The sequence below is a fragment of the Wyeomyia smithii genome, chromosome 2 (genome assembly GCF_029784165.1).
Source record: "Wyeomyia smithii strain HCP4-BCI-WySm-NY-G18 chromosome 2, ASM2978416v1, whole genome shotgun sequence".
NCBI classification, from domain to species: Eukaryota; Metazoa; Arthropoda; class Insecta; order Diptera; family Culicidae; genus Wyeomyia; species Wyeomyia smithii.
Window position 1 is genome coordinate 43,618,010 of NC_073695.1, and position 27,544 is coordinate 43,645,553.

The window sequence follows — 27,544 nt, forward strand, 5'->3', positions numbered from 1 at the left end:
GCGATTTAAAATATGCTATTCGGCCTATATGAGTGCCTGTTTCAGCCGAAGCCGCTCATAATAGCTCTAGACAGCGACAACAGCAGCCCTCCCTTAGCGATAGCAGTAGCAGTGCAGTGGATACCAGCGATAGCGGATAGCGGCCACAGCTTTGGCATGACAACTGATAGGACACTATTTGCAGCGGATCTCAGTATCGATAGCAGCTTAGGCAGTGAGGCACTTTAGTAAAATGCAGTCTCTGTGCGATAGCAGGCACTAGTAAATGCATTCAATGAAAAGTTGACTCATTTTGACAACACATGAGCCGTCTAGTTTTGAGAATAGTCACTGTATTTTACTAGTCTGGCGGAGTGGAAAACCATGCAACTGGCAACCCACTTTCACATTAAAATCCTGACACCACTGAATATAATTCATGTTGCATATGACTTCTTTGAAAGTTAACATTTGATGTGAAAATGAAGTGCGTATATAACAAATGTAACAGCAATTGGCGAAAGGCAAAGAAACTAACAAGTTTATTCCGGTTTCCAAAGAATGCGGAGATTAGAGGAAAATGGCTGATATTTTGTGAGTTACCTGATAATTCATTCATTCATTGAAAGAGAAAATTATAAAAATAAACATTTTGTTTCGATTGCGCATTTCCCGTACAATAGTACAGCGTGAAAAGCGACAGGATAGCAAATCTATGGCAGTATAATGTTATCAATAAACAATTAATTATAAAAAGAGCGCGTTATTAATGCGACGAAAGAAAATATTCCTTTTGATTTTCTCACATGTATAAATTTAACATTATTGTGATATCATTAATTCATCAAATCCGATATTGAATTGAACGACAAATTGTCTTTTTCAGGATGAAATCAAAACCTGATGATTGAAGAGTTAATATTTTCTCTTGAGTTAATTTAGATTTTTAAATTTGTAAATGTTATAAATTTTACTTTATCTCCGTGTCTCAGAACGTACTGAATTATCTTTTCCTTCAGTCATGAGTACGGCATGCGAAAAATTTTCATTATCTGCATAAAAATTAATTTTTCGCATAACCAAAATTGTCAAGCCCCAATCATGACAAGCAACTTACTATATAATTGAAAATGGTCCAATCTGATTAGTCAACGTTTATTTACTAGAAAAATAACTGACACGCAAGCAGCCGGATTATCTTTCTTGTAAAAGTATTCTACTTCAACCTTGCGATCGTGGCTTTGCACACAACCCTCCTGTGATTTTTTTCAACAAATAAAATAATATACTTATATTAGCTGTTTTCGTAATACAGTAGGTAAATGTAATTGTTGGCAAATGAAACAAACTTGTGAAGCAAAAAACAAAATTATTCTTTTTAAACTTTAACCACAGTCAAACAGACGTACCACGAAATATATTTTCGTGGATTCAAATAACGGCCAATTCAAATGAGTTTAAGTTTTGCGGTATATTCCCATCGCAGCGGTGGTGTGGCGCTGATGTTCGTTTTTCCTTTGAACTCAGCTGACAGTTGTCGCGCGCCGTGCTGCCAAAGCAGCAGAAAGGCTGAAAATTTATCTTTTGCGGAATATGTCCAGTAGGTGTCGCACAAGTTGGTAGAAACCATAATTTCCTTTCAATTTTGTACTGAGTGGCACGTCTATTTGCCTGTGCTTTAACTTCGTTGTAATTGATAAATGCTGTTTGCACAAAAAAACACTACAGACACAACATCACCAAGTGTAAATGAAGTTCTTTCGAGTGCAATTTAATATATTTCTGAAAAAATGAAGGGGACTCTGAGACTTAAAATACGTAAATTACTGAACAAACGAATTTATTGTGGGTGTAATTACAGTAACTACAGTGTTTAGTCCCACGCCATTTTATTTAACCCTAGGGCTGTATACCTTGTAGTATTTTGCTAATTTTTCCATTTGAAAACTACAAAAACGGATGAAATCCGTGGCGCTTAAAATTGGACACGATTTCGTCACCCGTTCTGATTTTAGATTTTTATTAAACATCCCCATGGTTATGGATCCTCCTTAAAGCTCAAGGAATTACATTTCGGGGACACGTTTATTTTCGATCCTTACAAAACGCTACGGGAAATTTCACCAAAATATTTTATTTGAATTATGTTTGCCATATTCACATTTGGATTACAATTGGTAATTAGTAGCTTGATTATTTCACACTAAAGCCTATTTACAAGTACAAAACTATGCTCTATTGTTTTGAATGCAGTGCGCTGAATCATTACGACGTGTCACCGTGCTAATCATCGGTATTACGTTCTTTTTATTTTGATAACATAATAAACACATTACAGTACAACAGAGAACGAACGAACACTGTTTGAATCATTTTCGCACGTCGGCTAGTAAATTTTAATGTTGTAGAAATAAATGGCATAACGGAAACGAAGAAAACAACGATGGTTTAAAAATGCGACAGCTTTTTCTACACACCGATTGCACATCTTATCTGAAGCTCGACTAGACCTCGAACGGCATTCTAGTGCTGCGTTTACATTTTATTACTATTCTTCTGGGTAGCAGTGGGGAAAACCAAAACGATTAGTAATAAATATAGGTTGAATAACAATAGCAACATAGATCGTAGAAATAGAGGGGAATGTTTGTTCCAAATGGGAATCGGAGAATTTGATTGTTTCATCACAAAAACCAGACATAAGTTGTTTCTGATCAAAAGGTTTCCCTGCGAGTTACTGCGGCATCGCTGTCATACGACTAAAAACACTCGGCAGGTCGTTCCTGGTTTTAAATGGGAGAAGTAATTTGGTATTATTTTGACTCCCGTTTAGCAGATGATTGCTTTCTTCAAGCAACACACGAAACTCAGTAAAAGAAAAGTAACCGCTCCTGGGCAGACGTCGACAGCAGACGCCAGGTTCGCTTGATGCTGATGTACTGGACGATGGCTCGGACGCAGATGAGAAAACCGAATGCCATTATCAGCCACCACAGCCAGGAATTTTCATGCGAAGCAAAATCAGTCGAATGTTTCACGATTAAAGTCCACTTGGCCAGTGATAGGCCGAAACCGGAAAGAGCTCCGTAGCGGGCTGCAATAGTGTGACAGAAACAAGTCAACATTAAAAAACCGATCCAGTTGAAGAAGAACGCAACCAGAAAGGCCGTCACAAATACGATATCCGTTCCCAAGAGGCTGTTGTCTGCGTTAATGTTTTCGCCGTCTGCGTCAATTGCAATGAATGTCACAGCCGGGGCGCCACCACCTACTCCTCCCGCTGATCGACCAGTCGGTCCCAGCGGAAGACCTGTGATACTAGGCGGAGGCGGTGGCATTTGACCGCCAGCTCCAGGTGGAATCGGTAGCTCGTGGTTAATCATCTTTTCCATCTGTACCTCCTCGTACGTTGGGAGTTTGGTGGTCATTTCCTGATGTTGTGGAGTGCCATACTGACTACCGCTGTTATCTGTTGCCTCATACGGCGGCGGTGCACTGAAATCAGCTTTGGGCGGCGGTAAATCGTCGTTGTTGTTATTGTTGGCCGGAGGCATCCTGCTGAAAAATAGTTGAAAACGAAATATTACAACCATTGCCAAGTCTGAAAAAGCAATCATAATTAGCAGCAGCTAATTGCGAAATAAACTATCAAACTGCGAACGATAATTCGAGTTGCAAAACCCATGCAGCGTACTATTATCAAGCGACCTTGACCTTCATTCCGGCCTTGCAACTTTTGCAGAATACTCCCGGTTTTCATTACTTTCGATACGACCTTCGAAATGTAAGCCTATAATCCCGACAGTTTACTGCAAATAAATACTTTTAATGCTCAAATGACATCATTAAATGGTACAAATTTCGAAATAATCCCCTCACGACAGTAGTAAAAGTAGCGACAAAGTGTTGCCCGCTGTTTTGCCTATTATCGATTTTTTCGTCTACACCTTTTGCACCGCTCTGATGAAGTAGGAAACCCACCAATAATGGCAAATTTGATATGCGCACGAACGAACTATCCAAAATATACGTCCGCAAAAATCGGTTGCCTTTCTCTCCGCAGGTTTCTACTGATTGCACAAAATTGGCCCCTTGATGACGCAAAACTTGACGGCCAAATTTCTCACCTTTATTTGCTTACGGTGGGCTCAATTTTTCTGTTGCTCACTTCCTCTTCACTCGTCGTTGATAGGCCTTTGTCCGATTAAGTACACACTTGATAAGTTTTTTGTTTTCCACGAAAGTATCCTTTTGTTGGTTGGTAGAAACGAGAAGTAAAACAACAATTTCATGCAGTTTTATCGATTTTTCAACTTTAAATGTTGATGCTTTGATCTGCTATACTGCTGCTGCTGACGATCGACTTGTGTAACTTTTGTCGTTTTCGTTTTTTCGTCTTTACTTTTCACCGTCGTCACAGCGATAGTGGTTTGGCACTTTTCGTTTTGGTTTGTCTTTCGCTTCTGTCTGGTGAGCTTCGAAATTATGACGTTTCTGCTTGGTAGCATTTGCAGGCAGCCCAGCTGTTTTGATACCGGGATGAAACAGTTTGAAGGGGCCGTTGGAGACTGGCCTTCTATTTAATTTGTTATGTGCCATTGAAAATTCGAAGTCGGCCATCTGTGGTTCCTACTCTCAGGTTTCTTCACAGTTCCGCCACAAAGCAGGTTGATACATCAGTGAAGAACATTTTTCGTATATAAACTTATTCTTCATTAATTATGCCAAACTGTAATGGAATAGTCAAGTAAGCCTTGACGTGCTGTCAAGGCTATGAAATAACAGCTGTGAAAAATTATATTCGTTCTGATTCCAACCACCAAAGAAACTAGACTATTAAAGTAGAACTTAACAGTTATTAGTAGTTCTATTATCTTGAAGAACCCAACATATTTTGGCGACGAGGATATTCAAGTCACCTCCGGAAGTTTTTCCTCCAGTTCCTCTTTTTGAAGACTTCAAGCAAACAGCGAATTCAAAAATGTCAGACCAGGATTTTCGTAACGCGATTATACGGCTCACGGAATTGATTGCTAACCAGCAGCAGCAGATTGCGGATCTCAAACGGACGAACGCCAATCCGACTGGTAGTGAACGAATCATCGAGTCTCTCGCAACTGGAATCGACGAGTTCCGGTACGACCCTGACGGCGGAATATATTTTGAATCATGGTACGCTCGTTTCGAAGACGTTTTTAAGGAAGACGGAAAGCAGTTGGACGAGAACGCGAAAGTAAGGTTACTTCTACGCAAGATTGGCACGCAGTTCCACGAACGCTACGTGAACAGCATCCTGCCAAAGCACCCCCGAGAGTTCAAGTTTGAAGAAACCATCACGAAATTGAAGAAACTTTTCGGACGTCAAACTTCTTTATTCAACGCTCGCTATCAGTGTCTCCAGTACATGAAGAACGACGCTGATGATTATTCTTCGTATGCTGCTTCAATCAACAAGCACTGTGAAGCATTTCAGTTATCAAAGCTCTCTAACGATCAATTCAAAGCGCTCCGGTTCGTTTGTGGTCTCCAGTCACCACGCGATGCGGACATCCGCACACGATTGATAGGCAAGTTAGAAGTAGAAGAATTCGCACCCGCCGTCGGTGATGGAGCTGGGACAATTCTGACGCTAGAAAACCTGGTGGAAGAATGCAATCGGATCATCAATGTTAAACAGGACACCAAAATGATCGAGAAAAGTGGAAACGACAAGCACGTCAACGCTATCGCTCATCATCCGAAACCTGCTAGCAAGAAGAAGATTCCGAAAACACCCTGCTGGTTGTGTGGAGACCCGCACTATGTCAAGGAGTGCTCTTATCAAAACCGTTATTGCAGCAAGTGCAAAAAGAAGGGTCACAAGGAAGGCTATTGTTCCTCCGCTGAGCAGAAGTCATCCAGGCCGGTCGACAAACCAAGGAAAAAGGACACGGTCAAGTCCAAAGGCATCACATTGGTTAAAAAAGTCGACCTCTCAAAGAAACGAAAGTTCATCAAGTTGAATCTCAACGGCTTCCCGATCCAGTTGCAACTAGACTGTGCGTCAGACATCACAATAATCTCCGAGCAAGTCTGGGAAAAGATTGGCAAACCACCAACTCAAGAGACTGAAGTTGTAGCTGTCAGTGCATCCGGAGACGAGATTGGTATCATCGGTGAATTGCTAGCAAACATCACTGTCCATGGCATCACCAGAATAGGCCGAGTTTTTGTTTCAAGCAAACCGGATCTCAACGTCTTCGGCATCGAGACGATCGATCAATTCGATCTCTGGTCAGTTCCGTTCAACACATTGATTCAGTCTGTACAGCAGAAGTTCGAGCCCTTGGTAGAGAAGCTCCGTTCCAGATTTCCTGATGTTTTTCAAAGTTCCCTTGGTCGTTGCACCAAAGCACAAGTGAAACTGTACCTCAAACCCAATTCACGCCCTGTGTATTGTCCAAAGAGGCCGGTGGCCTACGCTGCACTTCCCAAAGTTGACGCCGAACTACAGAGATTGCAAGATAAAGGTATCATTTCACCAGTTCAATTCTCCGACTGGGCGGCCCCCATCGTGGTTGTTCGAAAGGCTGACAACGTCTCCGTTCGTGTCTGTGGTGATTACTCCACGGGTCTCAACGACGTGCTGGAATCCGATTGTCATCCTTTACCGCATCCGGAAGACATGTTTGCCGAGCTAGCTGGTTCCCGCTTTTTCTCGCACATCGATCTTTCAGATGCATACCTCCAAGTGGAAGTCGAAGAAGAATTCCGTAAGATGCTGACCATCAACACTCATCAAGGATTGTTCCAGTACAACCGTTTGCCACCCGGAGTCAAATCCGCCCCTGGTGCTTTCCAGAGAATCATCGATAGTATGGTAGCCGGCATTCCAGGTGTCAAACCATATCTTGACGACATCATGATTGCTGGAAAAACTCAAGAGGAACACGATCGCAACCTTTACGCTGTCTTGGAACGAATTCAAGACTATGGATTTCATCTCCGCATTGAGAAGTGCCGTTTCTCACTTCCACAGATTAAATTCCTGGGTCACATCATTGACGAGGATGGTCTCCACCCTGATCCTGAGAAGACGCGAGCCATTTCCCAGATGCCAGCCCCGAAGAACATTTCGCAGCTGCGATCTTATTTGGGAGCAATCAACTACTATGGACGATTCGTTGGCCAAATGAAAGAGCTTCGTGCGCCACTGGACCGTCTGCTGAAGAAGGACGCTCGCTGGGATTGGACCGCCGAATGCCAGAGGTCTTTCGAACGTTTTAAGACAATCCTCCTTTCCGATTTGTTGCTGACTCACTACGATCCAGATAAGGAAATCATCGTTGCCGGTGACGCTTCTAAGGATGGTTTGGGTGCAGTGATTATGCACCGTTTTCCGAATGGCGCGGTCAAGGCCATCGCACACGCTTCAAGGTCACTGACACCAGCTGAACAAAACTACGGACAGATCGAGAAGGAAGCTCTAGCGCTTATTTTTGCAGTTACCCGTTTTCACAAAATGGTTTTCGGACGTAGATTCACTCTTCAAACCGACCACAAGCCGTTGCTGAAAATATTTGGAAGCAAGAAGGGTATTCCAGTTTACACCGCAAATCGCCTACAACGCTGGGCACTCACGCTGATGCTTTATAATTTCGACATCCAGTTTGTGCCGACTGCAAGTTTTGGTCACGCTGATCTCCTGTCACGCCTGATGAGTTCAAACAGTAGACCGGACGAAGACTACATCATCGCTGCTTTGCAAATTGAATTGGATGTGAAAGCGATCCTCGACGACTCCATCTCTGCTTTACCGGTCACATCTGAAATGATAGTCAAGGAAACAAGTCGTGATCCAGTCCTACAAAAGGTGATCCAGCACATCAATCAAGGTTGGCCGCAAACTGCAACCCAACCACAGGATCCAGCCATTCGTCAGTTTTTCACCAGACGAGATAGCCTGCAGATCGTTCAAGATTGCATAATGTTTGGTGATCGGGTCGTTATTCCAGCACGTTTCCGTAAGCGCATCATTCGTCAATTGCATCGAGGACATCCTGGAATGAATCGCATGAAAGCGTTAGCTAGAAGCTTCGTTTACTGGCCAAACATAGACGACGATATAGAAACTTGTGTTCGACATTGCAGTTCCTGTGCCGAAGCCGCCAAATCCCCGAGAAAAACTGATCTGGAGTCCTGGCCGATTCCGTCGAAACCCTGGGAGCGCATTCACATCGACTACGCTGGCCCCGTGAATGGTTACTACTATTTGGTTATCGTCGACGCTTACTCAAAATGGCCCGAAGTTTTCCGCACCCGCAGTACAACAACGACAGCAACACTGGAAATTCTTGAAGAAACCTTCGCAAGGTATGGAAATCCACGAACCCTGGTGTCAGACAACGGTTCCCAGTTCATCAGTTCAACATTCAAACAGTTTTGTGAAGCAAACGGAATCTGTCACCTGACCATAGCTCCGTATCACCCGCAGTCGAATGGACAGGCTGAAAGGTTTGTTGACACACTGAAGAGGGGACTCAAGAAGCTTGTCAAGGGGGAAAACACGGCCACATTCCAACATCTCCAGATTTTCTTATCTACGTACCGCTCAACCCCGAGTCGAAACTTGCCTGAAGGAAAGTCACCTGCTGACCTGTTCCTAGGAAGATCGATCCGTACAACACTCGATCTTGTCAAGCCACAGATTCCAAGCCCAACTGAAGTAAACACGAAACAAAACACTCAGTTCAACAGACGCTACAACACCATCAAACGGGAGTTCAAAGCAAATGATCTGGTCTACGCAGAGGTACACCAACGCAATGCAATCAAGTGGATTCCTGGAACAATTGTGGAGCGCAAAGGCCGGGTAAACTACAACGTTCTGTTGGAAACTGGACGTCTCATTTGCTCGCACACAAATCAGTTGAAGCAACGTCATGGCGATTGCGACAGTTCTCCAGTATTACCCAACATGCCGCTCTCTATGCTGTTGGATGAATTCAACCTCCAACCAGTGAAGCCCGCTGTTTCTGAGATTCCAGATGAATCAGCTGCCCCTGTAGTTGAAGAAGCTTCTCCAATCATACCTGAAGGTGAATCAGATGACGATTTCCAGGATGCAGAGTTAGCCAGTAGCCGTTCCCTGTCTCCTGCCCAGCCAGACCGTCCAGCTCGAAATCGTAGGGTCCCAAATTGGTTGAACCCCTACGATCTCTTCTAAAAAGGGAGATGTAATGGAATAGTCAAGTAAGCCTTGACGTGCTGTCAAGGCTATGAAATAACAGCTGTGAAAAATTATATTCATTCTGATTCCAACCACCAAAGAAACTAGACTATTAAAGTAGAACTTAACAGTTATTAGTAGTTCTATTATCTTGAAGAACTCAACACAAACGATGGCTATATTCAACGCTACTTGCGAACCAGCAGATAAACAGTATTTTGTCTTTTTTGTCGAAGCTGTTCTACTGCTTAATCGAGTTAGTGACACAAACTTTATCACGGGAAAACTCAGTAAAAATGTATGCGGTTTTTACGCGTATTTTAAGATTAACGCGGTATGTTTTTACGTAGATTACTTGGAAAACCGTTTTTTACACGACATGTTTCTAATGGATTTTCAGTTTTTAATCGTTTTAGTGTGTCCGATAAGTTTACTTAATCCAACTACTGAATGTTCACTGATTCGATCTGATCTTTTTATTATTTTTTGCTGATTTTCATCTCGATTCGCACGTGGAAACTGATTTTTGCCACTGATTTTTTTTTCATAACTATTTAGCAGAAATTCTTAAAACATTGTTATGAAAAATAAAAAAACAACCGCTCAAAATATTGTAAACCTTATCATGTTCCCATTCCCAAAATCGGTCGAAAGATGCACCAATCTAATACAATATTCATACACACACATATAATAAATCACCGAATTCGTCTTTTTTTCACCGACTTTTCAATAGCTAAGCGCTCGGTAATACAAACCACTACCGATCGATCAGTAATCAACTTTTTGTTGCTTTCTGTCATTATTACCGACCTAATTTGTGAAAACGGCAAATGCAATTAGTTGCCAAAACCACCGATCAAATCTGTAAAGCCTGTAGTACACTCTTTGACCGAGCGTCAAAAATTTGTCTCTTTTTGACAGATAAAAATTTGGTCAAAGATAATTATTTGTCACTCTCCGATTTTAACATGGGGCAAACAACAACCATGATGTCAAATAAATTTGAACATTATGTCAGAAGGTCAAATATTTGACCATTAGACAAAGAGTGTACTACAGGCTTAAGTTGTGTAAGACAATACCGAATGATCTGTGATATTCATTATTTGTTCACTTTAAATTATTTAAGTAAACCAGAAATCTGATGTAACATTGTTTTGATAAAAAAAATATTTTTATTCAAATATTATTAAAAATTTTACCTATTAAAAATAAAAACAAATAAAAATCGACGCTCGCTGCACCAAATTTGTGAGGGTGAAAATCAATGCCAGTTGTGCTCATAGTTTCAAAGTCGAAGATCTTCCGGATGTGTCCATCAACAAGGCGGTGTAAACTATTTACGTAGCATGCAACAGATGCTCGGAAGTAGAGGCAAATAATGTGATGGTTTGCCTAAATGCCTAAAATATTTACAAATCTTATTATTATATACTTACGAAAAATTTGTTCTATGCGATCATCTTTTAGCTGAAGTTGTTGGAGAAAGTCCTCCATTTTTTTCGTAGGAACTTCAATAATCAAACGGAACCGAGAATGTGACTTGACAACCAGAACGAGAACAACGAATAGAAAAAAATTGACAGCTCTATAGTTGGTCCAGTAGTTTTTTACCAATATTCGGTAAAAGTTTAATTTACCGAACAGTTCAGTAGAAAATGTAGCAGTATTCAGTAAAATCATTTGCTGAATACAGAAAATATGTAAAGTCATATCAATTTTACAAACTACTCTGTATTTTCTCAAACATATCGATCGAAATTGTAATAATAATTACCGAACATTTATTATCTGATTGAGTGTGCACTTAGATTTTATTGCCGAGAGCACAACAGCTGAGAAATTCAGCAAAATGCTCTACTGGTTTTCGGCAGTATTTTCAAGAACTTCGGCAAACAAAATGTCAATACCTGCTATTAACGGTAGATCGATATATTTGCTGAATGTTCGTCGAAATATATTGCTGATATTTGTTGAAAATCTTGCCGAGCTCGATCAGCTGTTCAGAAGTTTGCCGAGATAAATTAAGTGTATAGAGGAAGAAAAGAAAAAGAAAGAATAATCTGAAGCACGAAGTCCAAGATACCGGCAAAAATAGGCGATCACCAAAGCGAATGTCCGGTTGAATGAAGCAATCGAGAAAGAAGACATTAAGAAAGTCGAGCTCACTCGAGTAATGCTTTTTTTAAATAAGGGGGCTTGTTAGTAGTTTAAGTATTTATGATTGATATTAGTAAATAATGAGAATGTGTGTCCAATCACAAATGGTGACTTCTCAACACTATTAGAAAAAATGTAATTTTAATTGTTAGGGTTTGTATGCTTTCGCAATTAGGACTTATCATTCGTAGGGATTTAAACCTACATGTCAAGAAAGGAAATCGAGCAATGCTTGAGGAAGTGTCGGTTGTGAGGATGCAGCATAAACTGCTACTGATTCCCAACTTCTTCACACACAAAATCTAACTGAAATCTATTCCAAGTAATGTAGACTGAGTGTTAGAATTTATATTTGCATTGATATTCATGAACCAGTAACAAAAGTTATGCAAGGTCGAGGTATGGGATATAAAGATTCTATGACTTATTAGTGGGGGTTACCCTACACACTAATATCACCAACTGCAGAAGGCAGTTGGCTACTTTTTGGGTTGCTTTATTTTGCCAGGCAGACCTCTTTTACAGGGCGGCGTGTACCTCTATCGGATTTCGGACTTTCACTAGAACATAAAAGAAAAACAAAATAAATAAACAAAATAAAAACTTATCGCTTTTTATTCCTAATTTCCTCTTGCTGTCGGTGGTGGGGGTGCTGCGGGGACGTTGCTTCTCGTTGTCGGGATGGCCGTTCCCAACAGCTCCTGCTGCAACGAGCTTCGGCGGGGTAGTGTTCAAAACTCCTTAGCACTTAGCCGGGGGTAGCAAATCGTGCAGCTTACCCACTCCGACGAGCAAACACAAAAAAAGCACTCAATTCACGGGCCAACGGGACAACCTTCGTTGGTCTTAAAAAAGAGCGGAACAACCTTCGCTCCTACGGGACACAAACTGTAAAAATAAAACAGTTAAAAACGCGCACTTTTCGAACATAAACAAACGACGCGTGTCACTCGTACCGTGATCAAGGCTAAACTGATCATCCCGCGATGGCTGCCTATGTTGCCGACCACAGCAAACCCGCCGTGACGTCTTAGTCAGCACTCAGCACACCACTTTTCCGCAGCTAGAGGGAAATTCCGGCCTATCAACCCTAAACATTAATTCACAAATATAAAATAAAAATTATCGGCCCTACTAAACGCGACAATATCGTTCACAAACGAAAAAACGAACGAATTTAAACGAATTTACGTGAACGGTATTCAGCGCAAGTGGTGAGAACTGTTATAACCAGTACACGCTGCTGCGGGAGTGCCCAAATGCGGGTAATTTTCACTTATACACTCTCGCAGCAGTACCCAAAGTTAGGGTTATTTTTACGCGCACACGCTCTTGCAGCGTTACACATAATTAAGTAAATTTTCCACTCGATGCTAAAATTGTAACCGCACAGGTTACAGACTTCACACAACTATCCCACAACTAAAAACCGAAGATAGTTAAAAAAAAACCTGTTTTATAAATAACAGCGTTCACAATCGGTTCTTGTTTCAAGTCGCCCCATTTGATATCGACACCAATCAACAATAGCAAGAGATTCTGTCGTCGAAGAACGCTGAAAGAACGAAGTGATTGAACCGTTAGCTTGAAATCAGAATTTTATATTAAATTATCCTAGTCCTTCAGCTCTGCCATTTCAAATAAGTTCACTCAAAATCGTGACTCAGCTTAAATTTTCAAGCTCTCAACGACTTTCATCAGGTATCCATCGTTGTCCATCAAAACAACGAAAAAATCGAGCTCAACTTCAACGTATCCAAACAGATATCCTGGCCTGGTTGTAAAATTTTCTACCAAGGTGCCCCTGGTCATGAAAAAAACCCATTACGATAGTGTAGTGTGCAGCTGGGTACGAGAGAGTTCAGCTTTTCAATACAATTTTTGTTTCAAACAAGGAAAAATAACTGTTTTAGGAGTGCTTCTGTTAACCAAACGACTCAAAATTTGGTTACCGTGCTTTGTCGCTTTTGAGAAGTTCAGTTCGGGCATAGTAAGAATTGCAAATGTTCGAAGTGAAAAAAGGGGATATATAAATATTTGAAATAGTTTATATCGGATCTTTGCTGCGATGATTTGGTTCGCAATTCTTGTGGATGAACCCGACGTGTATCGATTGCATGTTACGTCAATGCACGGCTCCAAAACAAGTGTAAGACACAATGTTCCTATCGGAACCGTTCAGTTGTTAATTTTGAGAAAATGTGACTATGAATGAGTATCTAGAAAACTGCTGGACTAAAACTTTTAGTCATATGTTGGAAATACGATTAGCTTTGATGATGCTACATCTCTCAAATCCCATACTGTTGTTTGCTAAAAATAGTAGGAGACACGCGGCTACCGAAACCACGGGGCCGCAATTAAGAATCTCCAGCCGTGTTTGTTGCATAACTCGCAATGATTTCCGTAATTTATGCTTTGGTAATACCTTCTCTCTTAGAACCCCGAATTCAATTAAATCGGATATAATTGCTGTACAAGGAAACAAAAAAGCTCCTTTTTAATGTTAAAGATAGTTCTTTATGACATTGTCGCTAATCCGAAGTTTTTAAAATATAAAGGTTAGACACAAAAGGTTGTGTTGAAAACAATAATAAACTATCTGCGAAGTTTTCATTGCAACAACGCTCTCAGTCAATCAGCTTCTTTTGCATTTGTTTTTGCACACAGCATCTCATTTAATACAAATTATACTATAATCAGTGTGTTTTTAACAATATATTACTTTTAGGTTTTCTCAAATATTTCTGTCACTCGAATTGATGAACTACGCAATGACATTTCTGTTCATTATCAAATCAGATATTTAAAATATGTTTTCCAAACGTTGACCCAATCAACAATGTTCACCATTTATATACATTATCCGAAAGTTTTCCAATTGAATGGTTCGATTGCAAGTTACTCCATTTTTGAAGAGAAGTTCAAAGAGAGTAAGGGTCATATTAAAACTCAACAATTTCATAAATCAAATATTCAGTATAGCTAAACCTGTAATACATCATAACTACAATCTAAATGCCAATAAAATAAAGGTATCATCATGATATCGAAGCATGAATGTCAGTTTCAGGCTATTTGGCATCAAATATATTAATTTTGTTTTCAATTGGCCTCACATCTCAAAGGGCTGTTGTGAGTTTTCGCTAGTTTGTAGCGAAAGAGACAATCTAGCAACCTCACAAACTGGAATTCATCAGTTCTGCGAACTCTATCATCGTATGGCTACAGGTATACTGATAACTTCAATTTAAACATAATTCATCTCTACTTCTCTATATATGTTTCGGGATGTCGGCCAATTGGAGCAGACTAACAGAGCGAGACACATATTTTCACTTATTGTATGCGAGGCGGAGATCTTCAAGGAAGGCATATAAAGGGCGATTTTTTAAGAATTTAAACAACAAGCAACAAGACCCAGCTCTTCCATTTCCTGCAAAAAAAAATCAAATCATCGCGCCATAGCGATCGCCATTGACCGTAACGTTGCGATTTTGATCATCTTTGAAGAAGTACGGACCAATGATGCCTCCAGCGTGTAAACCGCACCAAACCGTGCATTTTTCTGGGTGCATTGGCGATTCTTGTATTGCCTCTGGTTGCTCTTCGATCCAAATGCGGCAATTTTGCTTATTAACATACTAAATGAGCTTCGTCACTGAACACAATTTTTCGGTAAAAAAGTACGAGCTGTATTTTGTAAGGCTTTACACCAAGATCCTTTCGTAAAATCTTCCATGTAGTCGAATAACACAAGCTCAATTGCTGCGAACGGCGTCGAATTGACATTTCACGGTCTTCCACTACACTGGCTAATACGGCAGCAATATTTTCTTCTGTACGCACTCTATGTATATGTGTTGGTGGGTTTATGTCCAACAGAGTAAAACTGGTTTGAAATTTCGTCACAATAGCTTGAATAGCTTGCTCAGTAAGTCGATTATGACGACCATAGAATGGTCGTAATGCGCGAAAAATATTTTTCACAGAGGACGAATTTTGGTAATAAAATTCGATTATTTGTAAGCGTTGTTCAGGCGTAAGTCTGTTCACGGTGGAATGGCAAACCAAACTTAGTACATTAGCATTTGACAGCTGTCAGAATTCCCGCGTGAACTGTCAAATCTGAATAAACGAAAAACCAAATAGCAAAAAAGTCACCCTTTAGTTAAGGAATTATATCTTACTTCTAGTAATTTCGTTACTTTTCAATAAATTCGTTTGGCATATAAAATACTTTCAATCTGTCCGATTTAAACTCTAAGAATAAATATACATTTTAATTAAACAGTAAGATTCAATCAGAATCTTTTAATTTTTTACCTTTTTGTAGAAATTTGTCACTAATTTTGAGCCTCAGCTTATTTTCTAGTTCTACATGGACCTGTTCATTATTGCACGTGTCTTTATAATTTATCAATTAATAGGGCTCACTGTATGCTAGTTGTAGCGTTTGTACAGATCAACTAACTAGGTAGGTTAAGAATTAGATTTAAAGCGATCGATAATGTTAGGCGGTAGATTTAAGCACAAATTTAACTATAGATTTAAAGTACAAGAAGATGAGCGATGATTTCTGCCTTCGCGATGACAGATTGCGGTGATAATGCAGGCTGTTGACCTGACAGACGTCGTAGTTATCGATAAGGATGTTCGGAAGATATGGGGTTTGCCGAAATCGACGGGCGTACTAACAATCGGTGTCAACCGAGCCTTTGGCATCCCTTACCGAGCAGGCATGGGGAAACCACAGCACTCCAAGGCGCATGTGGCCCATCTTCTAACAAACACACCACGCAGGGCATTTCGTATTACCCTTCGTCGCGAGCTCAAGACAAAACACTGGAGAGCCATTCGTAAACACGCCAACCGAGGATTTTTAACTTCGGCACATGAGGCAACCGAGGGCTTGCAGTTTCGGGGAACACACAAGCATTAGTCGCCACGAAGAGATTGACAATAGAATAATAATGGATAGTTGGATGTTAGCCATCGCATACAACCACCTGCAATATTTTTTTCATATGTACTTTTGAAAAAATGAAGCGTCTGAGAAAACACGTGTAGGCATGCGGGCTCCCGAGGGCTCACAAAGTTGAGAACACTCGGGTTTGTGTTTGCCGAATCTTTCGAAGGGCGGTTTTATCTAGAACACTGCGGGTTTTTCGTTTTGTATACGCACTGAAGGGCAATCTCAATACCCTCCGTGGCATCGCTTGAAACACACATGCGGGTGGTGTGTGTCGGATTTCTCCATTTTTGATAACTTATTTTTCGACTGGTCACTTCACAACGCGTCTACACTTATTCACGTCTGTCTCAAAACTGACTCGGATTTCCGGTCTGCTCTCTTTAAAGGACTTCTGATGGTAAAGAAGAAACCCGAAGGACACTCAATGATCAAGAAGGGATACAGTGCTGCCACCTTGAAAAGTTTAGTTTATGAGTTAATTCATACTCGCATATGAGCGAGACGATTGAATGCCGTCAACGCGACTTGCTATTCATTCACTTTCACACGATTGATTTATTCAATCGTAGGGCCGATACACGCTTATCGAAAACGTTTAATCCTAATTTTATTATGCCGATTTTTAAAACATTTTATCGTACCTCTTTTTTTAATTAACCGCCCTATATATTATCCGCAATATTATCTGCATCCTTCTCCTCTTCTACTCTCTAGCTAATTCTAGCGAATAGGGTATTACCAGTATCTATCTTGTAATACCGAACATTTATATATCTCAGTTCCGTTTGCATTTCGAACCCACGTTATTGTTAGTCAAGAAAAAAAAACGGCTTTCTATAGGCCTTGATTTCAAGCAATGATCTGTTTTTTCGAGCAGTTGTCAATATTTCAGAAAGAAGAAAAAAATACCTCTGGCATCTCTGCGAGCTGATGACAGGTCTTGTTGTGATATTTTCTGAGCACGATATCAGAATAAGTTTCTTTTAAGTTTTACTTGAAAAAATATAATTTGTCTGTTCATAAGCCTCCTATCAAATATATTATTTATCGCTTTGCGTAGGAGAATAAATAATATACCTCCGCTCTGGGACGTATGGCAACAAGCGAAAACTAGATTTCCAAAAAAATTTGCTCAAGATTTTGCTCGCAGTCACATAAATGTTATGTACATTGGAAAAAAAATTAAGGTAAATCGATAAGCCTATCAAATGACGATATACCTACCTACTGGAAGATTTGCAAAGCTAAACGCCCTTGTCGCGATCAATTAGTAGGCCGGAAAAAGAATTTCGTGATTATACCTAAACAAAACAAGGAGAAAAAATCGTTCCAAAAATGTTGCATTACAGAGAAGAAACCCAAAGAGGTTATGTTATTTGTTGACATGAATTTATTCCAATCCTAAAACTAGATGAAGCTGTTTTCAACAGACACATCCGACTGCTAAGAGCGAGGAAAACATGTTTCATGATGTTACTGGTTTAAATTATATGAAGGAGCACCGTGTCTATGATGTGGACGTTTTTCTTTCTTTTTTTTTTTGTACCAACAATGCTGAGGTAAGTGGATTGACGATTTATATGTGTCGATTTTATTAATACAGAAATTTGGGATACTATTCGTATATGTAATACAAGCACATGTCGTTGAACCAAGCTGATGTACGTTTGGTTCTATTTGGACGCTTTGTCGTTTCGTAGGTTGAACCTTCTTCTTTGTAAGGACGTGAAGCTGTTTCGATGTTTTCAGTGTCGGCTTTAGGATTCTCGTCGAGGCCTCCAATGTCAATAAGGCGTTCATTTGTTTCCAAGTTCTCAGCTTCGTTTTCAGGATTGAATTCTTCTTTCTCAGAATAATCCCTATTCATCGGAGCTCGCTTGAGATCATTTATGCTTCGCGTGTATTGGACTCCACGCATACTTCTAACAACTACCCTAGCTCCGTCTCGAGAGAGCACAGTAAATCGCTCATCACCGAAAGAAGGGTCCGTTTTTCCTTTCTTTGGTATCGCCATTAAGACGATGTCCCCAACTCCTAGATTGGAAGATTTTGCACCCCTTCTGCCATCAGCATATTTTTTACTCTGCAACTTCGTCAACGCATCTGTGTCTCGTACGTTGTCTCGATCGAGAATATCCTCTGATTTCGAATTCCAAAGTGGAGGAAACGCACCCCTGTGCTTCCACCCCACCAATAACTCAAAAGGAGTAATCCCGAGTCTTGCGTGTGGTTTGAGCGTGTTATGCACGTGCACATATTCCTGCAGTGCGTCTCGCCAGTTCTTACCATCAACTTTGGCTGCTGCCAACGCTTTGATAACACCTTGATTTTGGCGTTCTACCGCACCGTTTGTCTGTGGGCACAGTGGTATAGATTTTCTTACTTTTACACCCTTTGCCTCCCAAAATTGTACAAACTCTCTACTCTGAAAAGGGGGGCCGTTATCACTTTGTAGGATGAGCGGTAAACCCCACATGAAGAAAATTTTCTGAAGTGCTTGATTGGTGGCTCTAGCATCCGAAGATCTCATTTCAACCACCGTAAGAAATCTGGAGTACGTGTCCACCAGAACCATAAACTCTCCAAACCCGCAGCCACGAACCGCCAGAAAATCCACTTGCAGTATCTCCCAGGGACCTTCAGGTAACTGGCGACTTGAGAGTGGAATCGGTGGATTTTTTTTGGAAAGTACGATGCAAGCGTTACAATTTTGAACAAATTTTTCGACATCCCCGCTCATTCCAGGCCACCAGAAATATTCTCTGAGAATTCGTTTCATTGCGGCAGACCCAATATGGCCCTTGTGGGATTCTCCTATAGCTTTTTTGCGTAAACTTGAGGGAAGGACGACTTTATCTCCTTTGAACAACATTGGCGCTAGATTTTTAAAGTTGTTTTGCTGTGCCTCGTAACTAACGAGATGCTTCGGCCAAACTCCAGTCTTTATGGATGTACGTACTTCAGCCAGATCGTCATCTGTTTCCGATTCCAGTTCAATGTCCTGCCATGTTATATTCATGAAACCAGCTTCCAGGCAAAATAGTAGATTTTGCTCATCTTCCTCCTCGAAGGGCTCATCAATTTGTGCCTTTGAAATCAGGCGAGAGAGAGCGTCTGCTACGTTCTGGTCTCCTGGCACTCGCTTTATTTAAAATCGTAAGCCTGAAGACGCAAGGCCCACGATTCCGCCCGAGATATTGCACGCTTGCTTGATTTGTACCCTTTGCCGAAGATAAATTCGTTAGCTTCGGAATCAGTGCGTACCACAAAAGTTTTTCCAGTAAGATAAAATGTAAATCTTTCGATTCCCCAAACCAGTGCAAGTGATTCCTTTTGGGTTTGAGGATATTTCATTTCAGTTGTCGTTAAAGCCTTACAATAGTTAAAGCCGCACAAGAAATTACTCTTGGAACTCCATCATTTTTATATTGTACAAGCATAGCCCCTAAGCCGAATGGAGAAGCATCGACATAAAGCTCCGTATAATCGTTAACGTTGAAATATCCAAGTCTGGAGATCATTTCTAAAGCCCTCTCTTGTAAGAAAAAGAATTCTCTCTCTTCCTCATCACCCCAATAAAAATATTCGAATTTAGCGAGTTCCCTCAACTTTTTGGTGTTGTCCGCTCTGTTGGGGATAAACCGATCCGTGAAATTAACCAACCCTAGGAAACTCTTCACTTCTTGCTGCGTTTCTGGTTTACGAAAACCTCTGATTGCCTTTAACTTTTCTTCTTCGACTTTCAGTCCGTCATGGCCCAATTTGAAACCGATAAATTTCACTGACTGCTGTCCGAACACACACTTTTCGTTGTTTATGGAGACGTTGTGATCGCGCAGCCTTCGCATTACCTTCCTCAAATTGTCGTCATGTTCTGCTTTGGTTTTACCTGATACCAAAATGTCATCAAGGTAATTCCGAACGCCTTGGCATCCAGCTAACACGATCGTCTGCATGATCTCCTGAAATATGTCGGGGGCGTTCGTCAGACCAAATGGAAGCCTTTGGAAACGATACACAGCGTCTCCAGCAAAAAAAATTGTCAGATGGCGCGAATTTTCGTCCAGAACGACATGAAAGAAGGCGCTCGTCAAGTCGATTGTGGAAAACCATTTACACTCCGGCAGATCGACGAGAATAGATTCTAAAGTTGGCATCTTGAATGGTGTACGGATAATCGCTTTATTTGGACCTCTGAGATCTACCACTAATCTTATATCTTGTTTACCCTTAGGAACAACCAAAAGAGATGAGCAATACGATCTGTCCATTGAATCCGTGACGCGTTCAATGATGCCTGGCACTAAAAGATCTTTGATGCGTCGTTCCGTCTCGGCTTTAAAAGCCGGTGGAATATTTGTGAATATCCTTCTCGAAGGCGGCATGGTGTGATCATAACTAAGAATCACTGGAGGGACATTGAACTTTGGAAATTGCTCAGAAACCTTTAGTGAGAAAATTTCTCCAGGGAAGTTTACGGGATTCTTCGTTCGGATCGGTACTTCCAAACCCAGTTGCAGAATACTATATCTAATGGCAGTGTCTCTACCTAACAATGCGCGTGCGTTATCGACTACATAAAATTTTTCATTATATTGAGGTCGATCATCAGTAATGATGAGCTCTGCTACAAAAGATGCAACAACATGGATGTGACCCAATGATGCGTAAGCCTTAAGTGGCTTGTCAGTACCTGCGTTGATGCAGAATAACCTTGCTCTGGTTTCGTCATTTTTTAATAACAGTTGGTATGTATTGCTTCCGACTGTATTCACGTCTGAGCCCGAGTCGATTAAAAAACTGACTTTCGTACCTGCTATGTTACCAACTATTTCACCACTTTTATTCAGATTCAATGAGTCACGAACCTTTGAAATGCCTGCATTCATCAGTGTAGCATTTGCTGTGTTTTCAGCATTATTAGACGAGCTCTCGTTAAATGCGATTGAATTTTCGGACTGAGTAAGTTCATTTATGGAAATTCGAGTTTTGGCGTTCGATAAATTATTCTGAAAATAAAAAAAAACAATGACCAATATAAACATTCCATTCCGAATTTAAGTGTTTTGCCAATTGTATGTTTGTTGATTTTGAAATCAAATTTTGTCTCTAAAAAATATGCTTTAGTCGTAAACAAAAAATTCAATGTTAGAAAACTAACTAACTTAAAAAAATCAGGCAATAGAAAGTAAGTTGAATTTATTTAGTTAACTGTGGGGGGTGAACTCACGCTATCATTTGCTGCTTCATCCTCGTCATATTTAACGATGGAGATCTTCTTCGGCGTAGACTCCTTTCCATCGGTACTAATGCGTCGTTTCATTGGACCTGCTGATTGCATTCGACGGCAAGCGCGGGCCACATGTCCCATACGTTGGCAATTATGGCATGTCACTTGAATTGCCCAACATTCCTTTGCATTGTGCCGATTGCTCAAACACCTGCCACAACGATCTTGTTTGAAAGCTATCTGTCTACCCTTTCCACGTTGGGTGAATCCCCTTTCTCTAGCATCTCTCCAGTTACTGCCATATCCTTGCTGTCTATTTCGTGGATATTGCTGATTTTCAATCCGATCGTTATGAAACTGCTCGTTTCTGGAACTGTCAATAGCAACAGCAGCCACCTGCACCTGCCGTTGGACTTGCTGATGATTCTTAATGTAAATTTCTTCGTTCATCTGATCCATCTCTAAAGCCCGAACTGTATCAACCAATTCTGCAAGCTGTCCTCCTTTACGTAGAAATTTTCTAGCCATTTCACGGACTCTGCGATTCAAAGCATTAGCCTGTATGGAATCAGCAACCTGTTCCAGTAGAATATTTCTGTCAAAATCACAGAGTTTTGCAACTGCTATCACCTTTTTCACGTATTTCGAGTCTGACTCTCCTGCTTTTTGTCCCAGTGACCGAAGCTTTTGTCGTTGCATGAATGAGTAATCTCGTGAACTAAAGAATGAATCGAGCCGTTGAACAACATTTGAATACGGTACTGTAGATGCGTCCGGTGAATTCGAGCTTGATGCTACTCCTTCAAGAATATCCAAAAGCTTTGACCCTGCTTTTATGAATGAATATATTCATCATTTTTGTAAATTCATCGGATACTCCAGCTAACTGCATTGATGCTTCCAGCAGTTCCTTCCATTGCTCATATGTTTTGAGATCGATGTCTTCTTCGCCGTCGCATGGCTTGCATTCTGGTACTTGAAGCGACGCGAAAGAAAGATTACTCATAGATGCTATCACGGAATTTTGCTCATTACTAGGATTATCTTCCCGCATGGTGGAATGCATTCTCACAAAACTACCTTCTGCGAATGATTGCTCCAGTTGCTTTTTTTCAGTTCGTGCTTTCTTAAGTTTCGATCTCAAGGTACAGTTAAGCTTTCTTTCGTCCTCAAGCTCTTTCGCCAAAGATACTGCATCTTTAGTCGTTGCTCTGGTCATTTTCCTGCAGAAATATAACATAATATTCAAATTGTGCATTACTTCATCTGATTTCTACTCATGACAAAAATTTAACATTAAAATTATATTCTTCACTTTCAATTTTATTCAAATACAAAACACATATTTATATCTTTAATCGTTCATTCATATTTTTATAAATTCCAGATATTATTAACTACCGGTTCGTTCAGATTCACTCTATTTTAAACCGAAGGCGGCATGGTGTGATCATAACTAAGAATCACTGGAGGGACATTGAACTTTGGAAATTGCTCAGAAACCTTTAGTGAGAAAATTTCTCCAGGGAAGTTTACGGGATTCTTCGTTCGGATCGGTACTTCCAAACCCAGTTGCAGAATACTATATCTAATGGCAGTGTCTCTACCTAACAATGCGCGTGCGTTATCGACTACATAAAATTTTTCATTATATTGAGGTCGATCATCAGTAATGATGAGCTCTGCTACAAAAGATGCAACAACATGGATGTGACCCAATGATGCGTAAGCCTTAAGTGGCTTGTCAGTACCTGCGTTGATGCAGAATAACCTTGCTCTGGTTTCGTCATTTTTTAATAACAGTTGGTATGTATTGCTTCCGACTGTATTCACGTCTGAGCCCGAGTCGATTAAAAAACTGACTTTCGTACCTGCTATGTTACCAACTATTTCACCACTTTTATTCAGATTCAATGAGTCACGAACCTTTGAAATGCCTGCATTCATCAGTGTAGCATTTGCTGTGTTTTCAGCATTATTAGACGAGCTCTCGTTAAATGCGATTGAATTTTCGGACTGAGTAAGTTCATTTATGGAAATTCGAGTTTTGGCGTTCGATAAATTATTCTGAAAATAAAAAAAAAACAATGACCAATATAAACATTCCATTCCGAATTTAAGTGTTTTGCCAATTGTATGTTTGTTGATTTTGAAATCAAATTTTGTCTCTAAAAAATATGCTTTAGTCGTAAACAAAAAATTCAATGTTAGAAAACTAACTAACTTAAAAAAATCAGGCAATAGAAAGTAAGTTGAATTTATTTAGTTAACTGTGGGGGGTGAACTCACGCTATCATTTGCTGCTTCATCCTCGTCATATTTAACGATGGAGATCTTCTTCGGCGTAGACTCCTTTCCATCGGTACTAATGCGTCGTTTCATTGGACCTGCTGATTGCATTCGACGGCAAGCGCGGGCCACATGTCCCATACGTTGGCAATTATGGCATGTCACTTGAATTGCCCAACATTCCTTTGCATTGTGCCGATTGCTCAAACACCTGCCACAACGATCTTGTTTGAAAGCTATCTGTCTACCCTTTCCACGTTGGGTGAATCCCCTTTCTCTAGCATCTCTCCAGTTACTGCCATATCCTTGCTGTCTATTTCGTGGATATTGCTGATTTTCAATCCGATCGTTATGAAACTGCTCGTTTCTGGAACTGTCAATAGCAACAGCAGCCACCTGCACCTGCCGTTGGACTTGCTGATGATTCTTAATGTAAATTTCTTCGTTCATCTGATCCATCTCTAAAGCCCGAACTGTATCAACCAATTCTGCAAGCTGTCCTCCTTTACGTAGAAATTTTCTAGCCATTTCACGGACTCTGCGATTTAAAGCATTAGCCTGTATGGAATCAGCAACCTGTTCCAGTAGAATATTTCTGTCAAAATCACAGAGTTTTGCAACTGCTATCACCTTTTTCACGTATTTCGAGTCTGACTCTCCTGCTTTTTGTCCCAGTGACCGAAGCTTTTGTCGTTGCATGAATGAGTAATCTCGTGAACTAAAGAATGAATCGAGCCGTTGAACAACATTTGAATACGGTACTGTAGATGCGTCCGGTGAATTCGAGCTTGATGCTACTCCTTCAAGAATATCCAAAAGCTTTGACCCTGCTTTTATGAATGAATATATTCATCATTTTTGTAAATTCATCGGATACTCCAGCTAACTGCATTGATGCTTCCAGCAGTTCCTTCCATTGCTCATATGTTTTGAGATCGATGTCTTCTTCGCCGTCGCATGGCTTGCATTCTGGTACTTGAAGCGACGCGAAAGAAAGATTACTCATAGATGCTATCACGGAATTTTGCTCATTACTAGGATTATCTTCCCGCATGGTGGAATGCATTCTCACAAAACTACCTTCTGCGAATGATTGCTCCAGTTGCTTTTTTTCAGTTCGTGCTTTCTTAAGTTTCGATCTCAAGGTACAGTTAAGCTTTCTTTCGTCCTCAAGCTCTTTCGCCAAAGATACTGCATCTTTAGTCGTTGCTCTGGTCATTTTCCTGCAGAAATATAACATAATATTCAAATTGTGCATTACTTCATCTGATTTCTACTCATGACAAAAATTTAACATTAAAATTATATTCTTCACTTTCAATTTTATTCAAATACAAAACACATATTTATATCTTTAATCGTTCATTCATATTTTTATAAATTCCAGATATTATTAACTACCGGTTCGTTCAGATTCACTCTATTTTAAACCGAAGGCGGCATGGTGTGATCATAACTAAGAATCACTGGAGGGACATTGAACTTTGGAAATTGCTCAGAAACCTTTAGTGAGAAAATTTCTCCAGGGAAGTTTACGGGATTCTTCGTTCGGATCGGTACTTCCAAACCCAGTTGCAGAATACTATATCTAATGGCAGTGTCTCTACCTAACAATGCGCGTGCGTTATCGACTACATAAAATTTTTCATTATATTGAGGTCGATCATCAGTAATGATGAGCTCTGCTACAAAAGATGCAACAACATGGATGTGACCCAATGATGCGTAAGCCTTAAGTGGCTTGTCAGTACCTGCGTTGATGCAGAATAACCTTGCTCTGGTTTCGTCATTTTTTAGTAACAGTTGGTATGTATTGCTTCCGACTGTATTCACGTCTGAGCCCGAGTCGATTAAAAAACTGACTTTCGTACCTGCTATGTTACCAACTATTTCACCACTTTTATTCAGATTCAATGAGTCACGAACCTTTGAAATGCCTGCATTCATCAGTGTAGCATTTGCTGTGTTTTCAGCATTATTAGACGAGCTCTCGTTAAATGCGATTGAATTTTCGGACTGAGTAAGTTCATTTATGGAAATTCGAGTTTTGGCGTTCGATAAATTATTCTGAAAATAAAAAAAAAACAATGACCAATATAAACATTCCATTCCGAATTTAAGTGTTTTGCCAATTGTATGTTTGTTGATTTTGAAATCAAATTTTGTCTCTAAAAAATATGCTTTAGTCGTAAACAAAAAATTCAATGTTAGAAAACTAACTAACTTAAAAAAATCAGGCAATAGAAAGTAAGTTGAATTTATTTAGTTAACTGTGGGGGGTGAACTCACGCTATCATTTGCTGCTTCATCCTCGTCATATTTAACGATGGAGATCTTCTTCGGCGTAGACTCCTTTCCATCGGTACTAATGCGTCGTTTCATTGGACCTGCTGATTGCATTCGACGGCAAGCGCGGGCCACATGTCCCATACGTTGGCAATTATGGCATGTCACTTGAATTGCCCAACATTCCTTTGCATTGTGCCGATTGCTCAAACACCTGCCACAACGATCTTGTTTGAAAGCTATCTGTCTACCCTTTCCACGTTGGGTGAATCCCCTTTCTCTAGCATCTCTCCAGTTACTGCCATATCCTTGCTGTCTATTTCGTGGATATTGCTGATTTTCAATCCGATCGTTATGAAACTGCTCGTTTCTGGAACTGTCAATAGCAACAGCAGCCACCTGCACCTGCCGTTGGACTTGCTGATGATTCTTAATGTAAATTTCTTCGTTCATCTGATCCATCTCTAAAGCCCGAACTGTATCAACCAATTCTGCAAGCTGTCCTCCTTTACGTAGAAATTTTCTAGCCATTTCACGGACTCTGCGATTCAAAGCATTAGCCTGTATGGAATCAGCAACCTGTTCCAGTAGAATATTTCTGTCAAAATCACAGAGTTTTGCAACTGCTATCACCTTTTTCACGTATTTCGAGTCTGACTCTCCTGCTTTTTGTCCCAGTGACCGAAGCTTTTGTCGTTGCATGAATGAGTAATCTCGTGAACTAAAGAATGAATCGAGCCGTTGAACAACATTTGAATACGGTACTGTAGATGCGTCCGGTGAATTCGAGCTTGATGCTACTCCTTCAAGAATATCCAAAAGCTTTGACCCTGCTTTTATGAATGAATATATTCATCATTTTTGTAAATTCATCGGATACTCCAGCTAACTGCATTGATGCTTCCAGCAGTTCCTTCCATTGCTCATATGTTTTGAGATCGATGTCTTCTTCGCCGTCGCATGGCTTGCATTCTGGTACTTGAAGCGACGCGAAAGAAAGATTACTCATAGATGCTATCACGGAATTTTGCTCATTACTAGGATTATCTTCCCGCATGGTGGAATGCATTCTCACAAAACTACCTTCTGCGAATGATTGCTCCAGTTGCTTTTTTTCAGTTCGTGCTTTCTTAAGTTTCGATCTCAAGGTACAGTTAAGCTTTCTTTCGTCCTCAAGCTCTTTCGCCAAAGATACTGCATCTTTAGTCGTTGCTCTGGTCATTTTCCTGCAGAAATATAACATAATATTCAAATTGTGCATTACTTCATCTGATTTCTACTCATGACAAAAATTTAACATTAAAATTATATTCTTCACTTTCAATTTTATTCAAATACAAAACACATATTTATATCTTTAATCGTTCATTCATATTTTTATAAATTCCAGATATTATTAACTACCAGTTCGTTC

At 40.3% G+C, this 27,544-nt stretch overlaps 2 protein-coding genes across 5 annotated transcripts; one reads left to right on the forward strand and one right to left on the reverse strand.

Moving 5' to 3' along the window:
- Nucleotides 1-2,094: 2,094 nt before the first annotated feature.
- LOC129724612 (NEDD4 family-interacting protein 1) lies at nucleotides 2,095-4,437 on the reverse strand. Of its 4 annotated transcripts, XM_055679629.1 has the most exons (3): nucleotides 4,107-4,437; nucleotides 3,961-4,046; nucleotides 2,095-3,534 (listed from the first exon to the last, which is right to left on the reverse strand). In XM_055679629.1, the coding sequence occupies exon 3, from the start codon at nucleotides 3,531-3,533 to the stop codon at nucleotides 2,847-2,849; it is 687 nt and encodes a 228-aa protein (XP_055535604.1). In that variant the 5' UTR covers nucleotide 3,534; nucleotides 3,961-4,046; nucleotides 4,107-4,437; the 3' UTR covers nucleotides 2,095-2,846. The 4 variants fall into 4 exon arrangements, with proteins under 4 accessions (XP_055535604.1, XP_055535601.1, XP_055535600.1 ...); XM_055679626.1 differs by lacking the exon at nucleotides 3,961-4,046; XM_055679625.1 differs by lacking the exon at nucleotides 3,961-4,046 and having other exon boundaries at nucleotides 2,095-3,537; nucleotides 4,107-4,435.
- Nucleotides 4,438-4,721: 284 nt separating this feature from the next.
- On the forward strand, nucleotides 4,722-9,184 carry LOC129719582 (uncharacterized protein K02A2.6-like). Its single transcript, XM_055670975.1, has one exon. The coding sequence runs from the start codon at nucleotides 4,961-4,963 to the stop codon at nucleotides 9,182-9,184; it is 4,224 nt and encodes a 1,407-aa protein (XP_055526950.1). The 5' UTR covers nucleotides 4,722-4,960.
- Nucleotides 9,185-27,544: the final 18,360 nt, after the last annotated feature.

Excerpts from the sequence above, each read along its gene's own strand:
- LOC129724612 (XM_055679626.1), bottom strand. The coding sequence starts at position 3,533 with ATGCCTCCGGCCAACAATAACAACAACGACGATTTACCGCCGCCCAAA.
- LOC129719582 (XM_055670975.1), top strand. The coding sequence starts at position 4,961 with ATGTCAGACCAGGATTTTCGTAACGCGATTATACGGCTCACGGAATTG.